Source organism: Conger conger, chromosome 9, assembly GCF_963514075.1.
Source record: "Conger conger chromosome 9, fConCon1.1, whole genome shotgun sequence".
NCBI classification, from domain to species: domain Eukaryota; kingdom Metazoa; phylum Chordata; class Actinopteri; order Anguilliformes; family Congridae; genus Conger; species Conger conger.
This window is the reverse complement of record NC_083768.1, coordinates 10,462,858-10,477,922: the sequence shown is the minus strand read 5'-3', so window position 1 is coordinate 10,477,922 and position 15,065 is coordinate 10,462,858. Positions and strand designations below refer to the sequence as shown.

The following is a 15,065-nucleotide window of genomic DNA, read 5'->3' as shown; positions in this document are numbered from 1 at the left end:
CTTTTTAAAATCATTTTCAATTCACTCGGCAAGCCAGGCGCGCATAAAACACGTTTTTTCATTACACCTTGTTTTTATTCCCCCGAGGAACAAAATTAAGAGCTTTGGCAGTGGCCGGGCCCGCTGTGTTTACAGTAATAAGACGCTGGGAGAGTCTTCCCTCGTAAAAAAAACCTCCCCGGCGCTGTCTCTCTCCGCCGTCGGGGAGGATGAATTCTTCCGCGCTGACGCAAGCGGCGTCGTGATTCTCTCCATCCCTTCACCCGCCCTGAAATAACAGCTCTGCCAGTCAGAGGGAAGGAGCCGGCACTTCCTGTCCAACAGGCCGACTGTCTCAGCCCCTCACTGGGCTGGGACCGCGCTGTTATGGAGGCCTAATGCACGTTTAGTACAACGTCCAGTCCTGGAAGGCTGCCGTTCTTTCTGGTCCCTTTCTTTCAAACAGCAGCCAATTCAGGGCTTGAGAACAACCTGTGCGGACTCTTTAGCCCCGGGGGTGTCAAACTCCAGTCCTGGAGGGCCACAGTGCCTGCTGTGGTTCCTGTTTGTGGTTTCCTTTCAATCAGCAGCCAATTAAGACCTTGAGAACAAGGTGGGTGGACTCTTTAGCCAATGATTTGAAATGCATCTCTCGTGCTGAAGCACACCAAAAACCAGCAGACACTGCAGCCCTCCAGGACTGCAGTTTTACACCCCTGCTTTAGCCAATCAATGAATCACTAGTCCTACAATGCAACACTGTGGCACTCCAGGAGTACTTATTTTTTTTAAAGGGCAGTGTTGGAATGCAATCTACATTTTCCTCTATGTAATTTTTTTTTTACTGAACTACACAGTAAAATGTCCAGTGTTCATTCAATTCTAACAGAGTAAGATTCGATAAGGTTGGGCCATTTGCAAGTGTTTGTCATAAGTTTAATTTTACATTCTACTGTGTAATTACAGCCAAGTATTTAGGCTGTCAGTGTTGAGCGTGTGGTTTTGTTAGCGTGAGAACGGACACAAACCCGACTGAATTCACACGACTGAATGAGTCCAGCATTTGCTGCGTCCACGCGGGGGGAGCTCACCTGCCCGCTCTCCTCAGGAACCCGATCCCGGGTCTCGCGGTCCGAGCGGTCCGCTCTCGGGCCAGCTGGGGGGGGGCGCACATTTCAGGAGCGGCGCCAGAAACGTTTCACCACAGCGAGCACGAGAGGCCGAGGCCGGCGGGGCCGGGGGGCAGTCAGCGGCGCTTCCAGACCGTGTCATTACGCCCACTTCTCAAGAAAACAAGCTCCCTCTCGGAGGAGCCGGTGCCAGGAATTACCACCGGCCTGCCGACAAGGTCACGCCGGTGCCGCTCAGGGTGCCTCTTCTTTCCACAAACAACGGACGTAAGCCGTAATCAGAATACGGGCTTTTCCAGACAAAAAAAATCCTGGCACATCCTGTTAGGAGGTACTCTTCGGTCCCTCGAGAGCATCCGTCCCGGGACAAAGTCACCTGACTGAGCTGGAGAAGGCTGAAGCTGTGTGAGTCAGTGCCCATAACCACACTGCTGACTCCCGCAGCGAGTTTCCCTGTGTCATCCCTGGCTCCCGGGAGCGGCACGGCAGCAGCCAGCCCGGAATGCCACCCGGAATGCCAGCCCGGAATGCCACCCGGAATGCCAGCCCGGAATGCCGCCCGGAATGCCGTTCGCTCCGCAGCGAGCCCAGTCAGCACTCGCCGAGCCGACACCTTGAATATGTGAGCGACAGAGAGCATGCTGGGAAGAGTGGGTGTTTGTTTTCTTGAGGGCTGCACGAAACCCGCAGGAATCTTTTTTTTTCCTTTTCTTTTTTTGTGGATAAGTATAAAGTGTTTAAAAAAAGTGCGTATGTGGACGTGAATCCACGGCCCAGCTGCTGCTGGCGAGAGCCCTAGGAGCACTTAAGAAAACAGACATGCGGCGGTGATGGGAATTCTTGGAGAACGACGTTTGCAGGGCAACATTGTGCACGTCGGAGTAAAGTACAGTAGAACAAAGGAGATGGCCGGCTCGTCTCTATGTAGCCTGGCACCGTTCACCCCGCGACAAGTAGGTTTTTTGGAATGTTTTTTTCAAAATTCCAAGCCAGTGTTCTAGAACTCCATTATTTTGAATCGGCAGCAATTATTGTTACATCAGCATTAGAATGTTCAGCTAGCATTGTGGTCTCAGACCTCAAAGGGTTAAAGGCGCTGCTTTAATTGATGGACCAATTCCCTAAAACCATCTCCAGATTTTCACATTATGGAGAGGCTTGACAGCTGGTGAGAGGTCTTGGAACCAAACTGCTTTCATGTTTTCGACAGCTGTTTGGCTGCTTTGAACTTATTACTCCAATAATTGAGGGTCCGTTGTTCCGTGTTCATCTTCCTACGCAATCCTAGATCATACAAACAGCTGCCTCCCAGTCCGTAACTGTGAAAATAGTTTACGCTTATCACCGCATTTCCATTGTGTTCTGACCATGTCTCTCAGCAATGTATTGAACACTCTCCCCCTGTTACCGAGGAGCCATCAGCCCGAACAACAGGACGGTTCAGAGCTACAGGCTGCCTTTGAGTGCTTGCCATTTGACGCAGAGGATTACAGCGAGAGAAAACCCCCCCCCCCCCCCCAAAAAAACATGTGCTGCTTTGGAGATGTCTACAACAGGGGCTAATGATTACTTCCAGCAGAGTAACAAGGCCAGCGAGAGTAATTACATACGACCGTACGCTGATAAAATCAATCCAAGTTTCTCTCTTTCCTTCCCCCCTTCTTCTTCGCCGAGGCAGGGAAAACAAGGACCCAAACTGCGTCGGCCATGATCAAAGGTACGTCTTAATTAAGCTCCCAGACGGTAGCTGCAGTGAGAGCCACGGGCCCACTGTGCCGGGACGAGTGGGCCCGGTGTTTTCTTTTCATTACCATGGAACAGGATCCATGGTGAAGGATCTGAACCCCGTACACTTTCACTTTTCGGCCCCAGAGTGGGCTGAGCAACACGGGTCGCTATGATCCCTCTGACTTAAGAGTGTCAGGACATTTAGAAACCATTGAACTGAAAGAGTAAGTGTTTTTCTAGGTGTAATAAGCGTCTGCGCACGGGCCTGTTTAGACCTTGCTAATTTATGCATCCGGTTTTGTCCATTGGTCAGCGACCGATTGACCAGCAGGGGCCACTGCGCATCCCAGCTGACTGAACTCACTCATCCTTGCGTGACGTGAAAGTTGTGCGTCTCTGTGGGGCTGCCTAGCCACAGCTGCTACTTGCACGGTTCATACTTGATGCTAGACCATGGGGCCCATCCATACACTATCATGGCGGCTCAACAGGCTGACCCACCTGGAAGCCCCCAACATCTGCTCTAAATTCATTAATTTGCCCGATGCCTTTTTTCATGAAGGTAGAGGCTAGGACCACAGCTAGGACCACACTGGAAATAAGTGTTGCTCATGCTTGTATGTGTCATCCTCTGGACCGAACTTGCATCGAATGATGTTTGTATTCTTCTGCCCAAAGTAACCTTGGAGAAAATGCTTTACTCTGGTCTGACATAGATGTGAATCAGCATGGAGCACTATAGCTGTTTATAAAATGAAGCCAGCAAGCCCTTGGGCCCTCCAGGCCATTGGGAAAGAGGGTGAGAGTGTTTCTCCATCATCATTACTCAAAGTTAAAGTCGACAGGCCATCACAATAAGAGTGGAATTCCCCCTTTGGTGACTGGGCCTGACCAGCTGTGTCTGAAGGATGCGTGAGCTAATGAGATCTCTGTGAGCAAGGCCAGCATCCACACACAGGCCAAACATCATTTAAGATCTTCCATGAGAAAAATGGAAAGAATCTGTGCAATGTGAGACAGTCCACAGCAGAGTGGTTTTAACCCCACCGGACTGAGCCCCAGGAATGAGGAAAAGGGGGATCATTTTGATGGCTTCTTCACAAATCCAGTCATGGGGGTCATTAACCGAGCGCTCGCTCACACAGGACCTCACAAGCAGGAGAGCAGGCCGTGATTTTACATGGATGAGTACTCGAGGTGGGAGGGGGGGATGGGGGTTGGGGTTTTAGGATTACTGGTTCTGAGAAACCTGTTAGTCCTAAACCTGGAAACTTTTAGTGAAGGGCTCTGGTGAGGATTGTGCCCATGGTTTCCTGTCCTGCAGGAAACAGAGGCAGGCTCCTGGACCCATGCCAATGCTAACAAGGAAGTAGGCATTCAATGTTCCCAGCGCCTGGAGTCTCTCTCGCGCTCTCTGATATTACCCTGACATACACCACATACCAATTTTCAGTTTTTTGACATCAGTATTTATGAATGTAGTTTTTATAAAGATGTTATATAGTACTTATGAAGTAGTTGTAATGTTATGTAGCTCCAATGGAGGATCATACATATAATAAAGAATAGCCTAAAATGTTCATGTCGGTGAATTTTTATCTCAGAACCCAGAACTTTCCTCTGCATTTGGAAACTATGTTTCTTCTCCTCGATCTTATAACTGATGTCTCCCTCGTTCTCCTTATTCCCCCAGTGAACTGTATTTCTTAGCTCAGGAGACAGATTTAGATCTCTCCCCCTCTCCAGTTCTCCAGCAGAGGAAGAAATCAGAACCGTGGTGTGCCTGTGGTGTGCCTGTCCGCAAAAACAGATCACCAGCCTGCTTTCAAAGTGAGCAGGGTATTTTTGAGGTTAACCCCGCAAAAAAAACCTGCCCACTCCCATAATACCCCCCACAACCCTCCGTACTGGTGGACACAGACTCCGGTGAAGAAGCATCAGAAACACGTCTGGAATCGATCCCAAAACCTCTGGGTCTCATTCAAACGTTTCTTTGCAGGTACCTGGCTGGAACTTATCAGAGACAAGGACCTTAAGCAAAAACAGACACAGAGGACTCTTAAGGACTTTTACATTTCATATTAAATCACGCAAAATGATTGGAATTCAAACCAAATTCTACTTCAAAAGCTCTAGCTCTTATCAACTCTCCTCTCCAAAAGCAGGAATTAGCCTACAGTATTATGCTTGCTAAGTTGATCCAGTTGAGTGAAGTTTTTTCCGTACTGGCCAAATAAGTTCTTATTGTTTCCTCGTGTTGGGAAAGGCACATGGGTTTGTGCTCTGTCTGGTGGCGGTAGTGCTTGCATTTCTCGCACTCAGTGTCCCTGTTCTTTGGCCTCGTGTGCTACCCGGCAGTTACAGCAATGCAAATCAGTGCGAGAAAACTCAAACTCGAAATCCATTTTCATTGCATTCACAGAGAGATACACTGTGTTTGACAAATGAAATGAGGTCTCCTTCGCTGAATTCAGGGAGTCGTTCGGTTTCCATTCTTAGTTTGTAATGTTCCTGCACTTTGCCTGCTACCGCTAAACTGCTCTGACCATGATGGTTGAAAAGGCACGACTCACATCCTTGCAATTACGTGATAAGAATATATATAGTATACGTTTATAGCAGTGCTTTTGCCGTAGGTCAAACATCAAAATAAATATGAACTGACAATTTTCAGTGCATCGCAGAGCTGGTGTTTGACTACTCGAATACTTGGCAGCTGCAGAAATGCTTGCATCTTACCCTCACGCCAACAGATTCTAAATCTCTAAATCTCTAAATCTCAAGTCGTCAGGAAAGAATTAACCCCTAACTCAACCAATGATGTTGCCATCTCTGGAACATCTTTGAATTACTATAAAATATAACAAAACACACATCTTTTTTTTTTCCTTACAGATGATGTAATCATAGCCAATATTGGAGCCAGTATGCAGTTGTGCGTTTGGAACTGGGCCAGCGGTATGCATGGATAATATCAGAAATGCAAGCCATGGAAACCATGCTGGGGACAGGCACGTGCAAAGCAAATATTCCATGGACCAAATGTACAGTATAAAAGCACAGAAAAGCCTGGGAGCAGTGGAAGCTGAGGCTAAACAACACAGAGCCTGAGATTACCTGAGTTGGCCTGAGTTAGTCTGAGATGACCTGGGTTGGCCTGACTTAGTCATTGATGATCTGAGTTGGCCTGAGTTAGTCTGAGATTACCTGAACAGGCCTGAGCTAGCCTGGGTTGACCTGGGTAGACCTGAGATTACCTGAGTTGACTTCAGATGATCTGAGTTGGCCTGAGTTAGTCTGAGATGGCCTGAGTTGGCCTGAGCTAGCCTCGGTTAACCTGGGTTTGCCTCAGATTGCCTAAATTGGCTTGAGTTGGTCTGAGATGGCCTGAGCTAGCCTGGGTTGACCTGGGGTGGCCTGAGATGAAATGAGATGGCCAGCTTGCAGGGCCTCCCCAGTTATGCAGACAGAATCCTCAGGGTTTATAAATCTGAGCTTCAGAAGTGATACCATATGGCTTCCACACCAATGGGTCTTCACTGGGTTTTGAAGGAGAAAAAAAAAACAGTGAAATCTGTATTCTATTCCATCATTGGGGTCTACAACAAGGCCTTAACTGTCCAGAAACTATAGCGTTCCCAAAACCAGCTTCATCTGTGTTTTATTTCCACAGCACCAGTCGGAAGCTGAAGTGACAACACAAAGTACCACAGGAGAGCTTCTACCAATTATAGTAGAGGTGGTCAGGATCGTGGACAGCTAATAACCTGGAGGAGCCTGACGAACATATATCGGCCACATTTGTAGGGGAAACTTTCAGAACCAGTGTCTGTATAGCCACACTTCCCAGAGGGAACAAACTTCTCCCAGGCAAAGTCGACTGACAGCACAGTCCGGCCTCAAACTAACAATGAGAAGGCTATGGGTCTGAGTCTGCCCTTTGAAATAATAACCTTTACAGCCTGAGACCACGTTTTTTAACCATTTAAATCAAAATTCAACACTCAACACAGCAGATAAAAAAAATGATCTCTTTTCCAGCTCCAGAGAGTTCTCTCCTGGACGACGTTATAAACGGCTATATGCGAAACCGGCGGTTAGGCCCCGCGTCCCTCGCATTAAAAACGGTATTCTCGGCTGAAAAGGGGGGGGGGGAAGCCACGGCAGCGGTCTCAGTGCTCGCGTGAACGCCGTGAGTTATCTCCGGGAGGCCGGCGGCGGCGGACGGAACACGGCGGGGCCGGCGTGCCAGAGAGCTGTCGAGGGCGATCACTCACGCTCACGGACAGCTGGGAGGGAGAGAGAGCGGCCGAGCCCTCTGCCTCCGGCTCCTCGCCGCGCCAAAGTTTAGGGGCGTTTAAAGGTAAACCGTGCTTCATCCCGCGTCGCGCGGAGGTCGAATATCTCCGGGCTGGAGGCCCTTCTCTCCTGGAGCGCCTCTACTACTACTGCTGCTGGGAGCCCGAAGCCATTTTATCGCCCATAATGGGCTCTTAACTCCTGTCAGCACACAGACTTGTGCAAGTCAAATAAAGGGCTCGTATTTAGACGCTTTCAATTCTTCAAACTATTTTTCTTTAAAAGGCAACAAGGACAGATATTAAAAAAGTTAAAATTATCAAATTTGTTGTTTGTTTGTTATTTAAAATGAAGCGATGGGGAAAGTCGGTAGCTGTGGCAAAAGAAATGCAGGGTACCGTTTTAATTGAATAAACCTCTGTTGTTTCTTCGGTAGTAAATATCCCTGGAAATGTAATTTGCCGATGAAACTTATAAATATTTCATGTCATGCCTAGAAAAGGGTTCTTTGCCATACAGAAAGGTTTGCAGTGCAGTTGTGCTTTTTTCCCTGTCGTCCCAGAGGAGTTTAGGAATTAATCATATTTTGAGATGGACTTTAAATCAACACAGATGGTTAAAGGAAGAACCTCTTTCAGATGATTCAAACAGCATACCAGCTATGCCATAAGAAATTAAATTATCGAGGATTTAAAGGTTTTAAAGATTCTTGGTTAAAGATGTACAGTGTTCACATGGTGGTCGAGGACGCAGAGCCCAGTCAGACAGGGAGTTATGCAGACTGGAAGTACCAAGACATCTGAGCATCCTGTCTTGAAACCAGTATTATTTCTTAATGGTGTAACCAGTAATTCCTGGTAACACCATTAATAAAAAAGCATATTATTTCCTTACTTAGCAAATGCCTCAAAGTAGGTCAGCTCACAGTGCTAGTGGTTTACGTCTCATATATCGCATAATCCACTTAAACTGCTAGATTTCTACCAGACCACCTGGGGGTGAAAAGAACTTAACCCATGAAGGTGTATCAGAAATACGTGATTAGAATGTACTTAATGGAACATTCTAATGCTGATGTAACATTCACGACTGGTAACTGTAAGCAATGGGAGTTCTGGAACACTGACTTAGAATTTTGAAAAGAATAAAAAAATAAATAACATTCCAAGGGAGCCAACTCTTCAAAGGGTTAAGGGAACACATGCTGAATAGATTCTGAGTGTGCCTCGTTCAGTCTTTGAGTCCCGTAACGCAATGCAGAACTACCCCCAGCATCGTCCAGGCAGGGAGGGGCTCCTTTTTGGCAGGGTTTTCTTGGTTTTCTCAGCCGCGCTGTGCAACTGGGACTCCTGTGGTCAGTCAAACACCTGCTATCTGTCTTTGCCAGTTGTGTATGAGGAGAATTGATCCCACACAATGATGGCATGGCTGAACTACTGAAGGAAGAGAACAACTTACTAGCAACATGGACAGAGAAAGGGCAAACTTGTCTTGTTATTTCTCTAAAGGAACCCATATTGAAATATCTATAACTGTATTTATTAGCCTGTTGTAAATTGATAGCATGGTGGATATATATATGTTTGGAGTTCTTGAAACCTTACTTTCCCATTGTTATATTCTTGTGAAAATGTCATTGGATACATCAACATTGTGTACCTTTAAGTCCACACAACCACCAAACCGAATCAGAGGACATCATCATTGGGACAATATAATATTGCAAATCAGCAGGTAATCATCTGCAAGCAGGAACCCTAACTCCCATATCACTACATCCCCAAGGTCTCCGACACAGGAGACGGAAAGCCTTAATTAGACTGAGTCTGAGCAGGGCTCTGTGCTGCCTGGAGTTTAGTTTGGCTTTTCGGGATCCGGGTCAGTCATTCCTGAAAATGACTAAGAGTCTGAGCTGGTGGAAGGAGCCTTTCACCGGCCTGTGTGCCAAGACAGATACGGTCCAGGAAATATTGCTTTCCGCATAATGAGCTTGTGCGGGACTTCCATGTTTACAGCAGAGGCAAATCCAGGATTATCTTCTGGATTAACGCCATGGACGATGGGAGTGACGGGGAACAGCCAGTGAATGAAGCCGTTTCCCTTAATAAAGGGGTGGTCACTTTTAGAGGTGGAAAGTTAGAAAGTCCCGCCGTGTGTTTCTTCCACACACGATGAACTCAAGACAGTTGATTTCAGGAATGAGTTCTACCTCCTGGCTGCAGAATTTAAGTGATTGGAACAAAATAGGATAACTTTTACTTTTACTTTACTTTCCACCTATGGTCACCTCTCTCCCTCTCTCAATTCATCCATCCATCCGTCCTATAAGGTGCAAGACAAATAAGAAGCCACTGCTGATAATTGAAAGCAATGAAGTTCGAGAACACAGATGTAGAATTTGGAGAATCATTCCAGAAAGCTTGAGAGAAGTGGACATTAGAGGCCTGACACACTTCTATGATCTAATCCAGAAGATTGTAGATTGTATTTTCAGTTTTCTGCAACACACTGCTCTCCGTACCTTTAATATGATTAATATCGGTCCTTCACTTGGCCGGTCGATGTGCTCACTTGTAATGTGCTTGTAAATTAAGAGCTGGAGATGAACTTGAGCAGACAGCTGGCATTAGATATACGCTAGGCCTGCACAAAATGGCCGATGAGGTAGGGACGTTAGATTCATTTAATTTAGCTGCGCAGCACTCTGCCAACTCCTCCTCGTATATTATCAGGACAGCATCGCATTACACGGCCAGAAAAGTGAACGGTTCTGCGGCCAAAGGCAGGACACAGAGGATTAGGCCATTTCCTGTCGCTATGGATAACGTCGCTGTCAGCGTGCAGCACGATGGACGCCCGCGTGCCGCAGATATGATCCCGGCTTGATAGCGAGCCGCGACCGCGTAAACCGAGGCTCGGGGAGAAAATAGACGGTCGGTGGGAAGCAAACGGCGCGCTCCCCCTAAAACGTGATGAGTAAGTTCTCAAGTAAAACAATAATTAGCATCCCAGGCTACCGTTTCTGTTTGTTTTCTTCCCCCGGCGACCACGGTAGTCTTACGCTCGCTGCAAAGACGCTCCTGACACCACAGGGAGCTAAATAAAACAGGCTTTTCCTCCAGTGGGTTTGCTAAGCAAGAGGAAACGGCGGCAGGGGAAGCAGAGGGGGACTGTGTTTTCTTCAGCTGACAGCTGTCGGTCCCTGTGTGTGTGTGTGTGTGTCCTGAGGGACCAAGCAAAGGGCACAGCTTCCAGGCCAAACGTGGAAGCCCAAGGCTTGCCTTCTAATGTGACCCATCAAACAAAAAATAATTCTCATAATGTTGCTGCCTTGTTGTGGTAGTGTTATTACATCGACAAAACATTCCAGTCCTGTTGTGAGCTATTGTCCTACAGCTATTCAAACCAGAGTCAGGAGTGAGGTGGCAGAGAACAGCCCCCCTGCAAAGATAGCTTACAGGGCATTGCTGTAATTTCTGAGGAGATGCCTCTCCTTGCTATTATTCTGGTGCCGACAAGTCCAGGAAGTCAAATTATGGTGTACACAGACCGGGAATAGCCTACAAGGGCCACTATCTGAAGGCAAGCAAACTGTGTGTTTGGGCGTGAGTGCATCTGCATGTGTTTGTGTGTGTGCATGCCTGCGTCTTCATATGTGTGTGTGTGTGTGTGTGCGTGCGTGCATGTGTTTGTGTGTGTGCATGCCTGCATCTACATATTTGTATGTGTGTGTCTGCGTGCGTGCATGCGTGTTTGTGTATGAGTGCGTGTATGTGTGTGCGTGCATGTGTGTTTGTGTATGAGTGTGTGTGTGCATGTGTGTGTATGTGTGTGTGTATGTGCGTGCGTGCATGTGTGTTTGTGTGTCTGTGTGTAAGTGCGTGTGTGTGTGAGTGTGTGTGTGTGTGTGTGCGTGTACTGTACATGTGTTTTTAGATCTCAGGAAAACAGAACAGGTTAGGCACAAGGCCTGCCAATGTCAGCACTGGAGTTCTTGGCCCAGCAGCACGTCCCTGATTGTGCGGTGTTTTCATTTCAGCACAGCCTACCTCCCTCTCCCTATGTGAACGACATCGTCACAGAAGAAGGATTGCAGGCAAAACTATGTACAAATTATTTTTAAAAAGCCTGTTTTACGGCCAGGTAGAGATGCTTTGCATTGTGAAGCACACTTTTGCCAAAAATTGCTACAATTAAAAGTATGATAAGACACCTAATTACCAATTCAACAATAAACCAGCATTATCCTAAACAAATATTACATGACGTTATTATATAATATATTATTACATTACCATGATTTGGACCAAAGTTACCAATGTCCAAAGATCTTACATTCTGGCAGCGAATCAAGATCTACTTTGATAAATAGCACGGAGGATGAGGTCATGCTTTCACTTAAGCCTGTGTTTTAAAACAAAAACTTTTTAACCATCGATGTCCCACCCCGCACCAGCAATGTGCAAACCTCACACTCAAGACTCATCAACAATAATCAGCCATGTAATTCCATACTGTCATTTAGGCAAAGAAATTATATGACCTGGCAACAAACAAAAAATGTTAGTCCCATTATGAGTATGCATCACTTACCTTGCCACTGAAATCCAGAGAAATTCCACACCATTGACATGTTTGGTTTTTTCAAAACTCTGCTACCACCCATAATGCACTGCACTAGGTGGCATTCCTGTACATGACCAACCGCTACTTTCTCTCTCTGTTAGAAATGTTTATCTAAGAACTGCATGTAGAATGACATGGAACTGAAAGTCATAGCAAGTGTGGACAAATACACAACAGACCATGTCTACATGAAGCAACAGGCCTTCGTTTTCATCTCTTTTCCCTCTCTCTCCCTCCTTTTCTGTCTCTCAGTATCGCATACTTTTTCTCTTATATCTTTCTTTCCTACGTCTTTTCCTCTTATTTCTCTCACTCCCTTTTCCTCTCTCCCTCGCACGCACGCATACATACATGCACACACACACACACACACACACACACACACACAGAGGAAATGTTCAGGTCCTAATATTACACTGAATTAGGGAAAACATTCTTCCCCTTGTTAAAGACAGGGCATTTACTTCCAGAGAGGCCAGCGCTTGTCAACAGCGATGGCTGTGGCCAGTTTTGTTTTCACTTTCAGGCATTTCCAGAAATGCAAAATGTTTTTTTTGTTTTTTTATCCCCAAAAATAGTCAACGCTAAAGTACGGGCAGAGGAGGGGAGGGGAGGGGGAGAGGCTAACCAGGACCAGATGCTTACCTTCGCTGGTAGCTGCATTCTTTGGGGCTTTGGTCGACGTGTGATCCGTACTTGAACTCACATCCGAGGAGATGCTGGAACTGCCTTTTCCTAAACAATGGAACAGGATTCGGGACGAATCAGGACACACATTTCACAGTGGAGCACGCAAGAAGACAGCAGAAGCACCTTCAGGCAACGTGTGTACAAGCAATAATGTTGTATGCATGCCCTGCTGTAAAATACAGCTAGTCCAGCTTTTACCAGGTCAAGCTGAAAATAAGATGATCTAGCTGGGTATGAGCTGGTCAACCAGCTAGTGCTGTTTCAAAACCTAGCTTGAGCTGTTTTTGTTTTTTTCCAGCAGGGTACATGTCAACACAGACTGACCTACGTACATGCACAGATCTGCTGAATACAGAAACTTGTCCAAGCCCAGAAACTTCTCACCGTGTGTAGAAAGCAGCAATTTCCTGTTGATAAATATTACTGATCAGAGCTAGGCATTACGACTGTTTTTTAAATAACACAGGCCACTGCTCTTCACTTGTATCCTATTCATCCTGATCAGACACTTTGTGTTTCCCTTAATGGCTCCGGCACCTTAAACACTCGATAAAGTCACAGCGGAGGTACATTTTTGTTCTTCAAGGATAAAATTTCCCAAATGTACCCAGCAGTAGTGTTCTCTTTGGGTCCAAGAAAACAAGGTACAAACGCATTATATATGGCTGACAAGGGATACAATTTTATGTTGGTGCCTTGCATGGCAGCCAATCGCGGTTGGTGTGTGAGTGTGTGTATCAATGGGTGAATGAGAAGCATCAGTTGTAAGGTGCAATATAAATGCCAGCCATTTACCATTTACCATTTACCTATAGGGACAAGCGACAAGCATTTGTACCTATTTAGGCACGTTTGGTTCCTTTATTTCTGAGAGTGAGAGCCACGGTCAAACTGGGCCCTGATCAAACAACATGGCACCGCGTGGACTCCGCAGACTCTCTCCCAATCAATCAGCTACACGCCTGGTTCTCCTAATCAAGGTCCTTAGCAGAGACTAGTGGTTGATTAGTAGAGTCAGGTGTGTAACAGTTTGGCTGGCGCAAAAGCGTGCACCCACATTGGCCCTTTCTGTATAACACTGAGGACCCCTGCACTACACCATCACCACGGTTTGAGTGTTTTCCTTTTTTTTTAAACCTCAATCGCTTACTTTCTGGGGGTTCAGGCCTGGTTGTTTGTCCAATTCCACTGTGACGCATCTCTGTGACAGTGCCTCTGTAAAAAGCCTTGTACAAATACAGGTGAATTGCAAAACCAACTTGCTGGATATCTAATTTTGCACAGCTTCATCGATCAAACCCAGTTTCCGGGAAACGCGATGGTTGATCCTCTGCTGAAAAACACAGCTGGGTTTTGAAACAGCTGATAGCTGGTTGACCAGTTCAGACCAGCTGCCAGCTCAAGCTATGTTTTGAAAATGGCTATCAGCATTAGCTGGTTGACCAGCTCATTCCAATCTATACCGGGTTTATGACCAGCTTGACCAGCTCAATTTTCAAAAATGGTTGGCATTTATATCGCGCCTTTATCCAAAGCGTTCAGCTGATGCTTCTCATTCACCCATTCATACACACACTTACGGCGATTGGCTGCCATGCAAGGCCCCGACCAGCTCGTCAAGAGCATTTGGGGGTTAGGTGCCTTGCTCAGGGACACTTCGACACAGCCCGGGCGGGGGATCGAACCGGCAACCCTCCGACTGCCAGATGACTGCTCTTAATGCCTGAGCCATGTCGCCCCAAGCTGTGCAAGCTGGCACAGCTGGATTTTACAGCTCTCAGGTTTCTCATAGGATCCCCCTTCAACACTGACTGGGTCACATAAGCTCTAAACCTTAATGCTCAAGATTGCATTGAACACTACTGCTCTTCAGGACCAATGCCAAAGCTTACAGTGAGTCACCTAAAAATGCTTGGAGGTGCATGGATGAAAAAAACCCCAAAACAAAATGGTGTTCACTCAAAATTTGACCATACAAGGACAGGGTATATATCACTGCCAACATTATAAACCACTATTTGGGCTCCCAATTCTCTTTGCCATGAGGACTCAATGAATCAATCTTGCTCACACCGTATAAATTTCATATTACTAGTTAAACAGATGTGTTTTCCAGCTACTGGAAGGAGGAGCAATAACTCAGAAGACTGTTCTAACGGCATAAATCCTGCTCAGGTTTTCATTAAGGTGACTTAGTCCATCAAAAAGCTGACAAAATTTGGTTGCAAAAGTAGGAGGATTATTTTATTGAGGACATTAAAAAAATGTTTACTTTGCGATTCTACCTAGTTATTCCAACATTACCTATTATTCACGCCAAGAGTGGTGGACTGGATTCAAACGGATTCAAATTCAAAAGCTAAACTTTAAAAACAACCTGAGATGCGCGTTCCACGTCCTTCTTTACAAACAAAATAGTAAAAAGTAACCACTTTTATATACAAATAGACAAAAAGAGCTAACAGGCATGTGTGGACTCAAATTCACATTGAGCGGCGAATACTATGCTTTTACATTTAGATATACAACACTGAACTCATGAACTCATACCCCTGAAAAGCAAGCACCTTTTTGGTCTGCCAGTGCTTGACAAGTCAGTACTACAACGGTCAA

At 46.2% G+C, this 15,065-nt stretch overlaps 1 protein-coding gene across 1 annotated transcript in view; it reads right to left on the bottom strand.

The window, feature by feature from the left end:
* fbxl7 (F-box and leucine-rich repeat protein 7) overlaps positions 1 to 15,065 on the bottom strand; it is a 79,789-nt gene that overhangs the window by 41,462 nt on the left and 23,262 nt on the right. Inside the window, exon 2 of the mRNA XM_061256334.1 lies at positions 12,408 to 12,497. Within this exon, the coding sequence (XP_061112318.1) occupies positions 12,408 to 12,497 (90 nt within the window). The remainder of the gene's footprint in view (positions 1 to 12,407; positions 12,498 to 15,065) is intronic.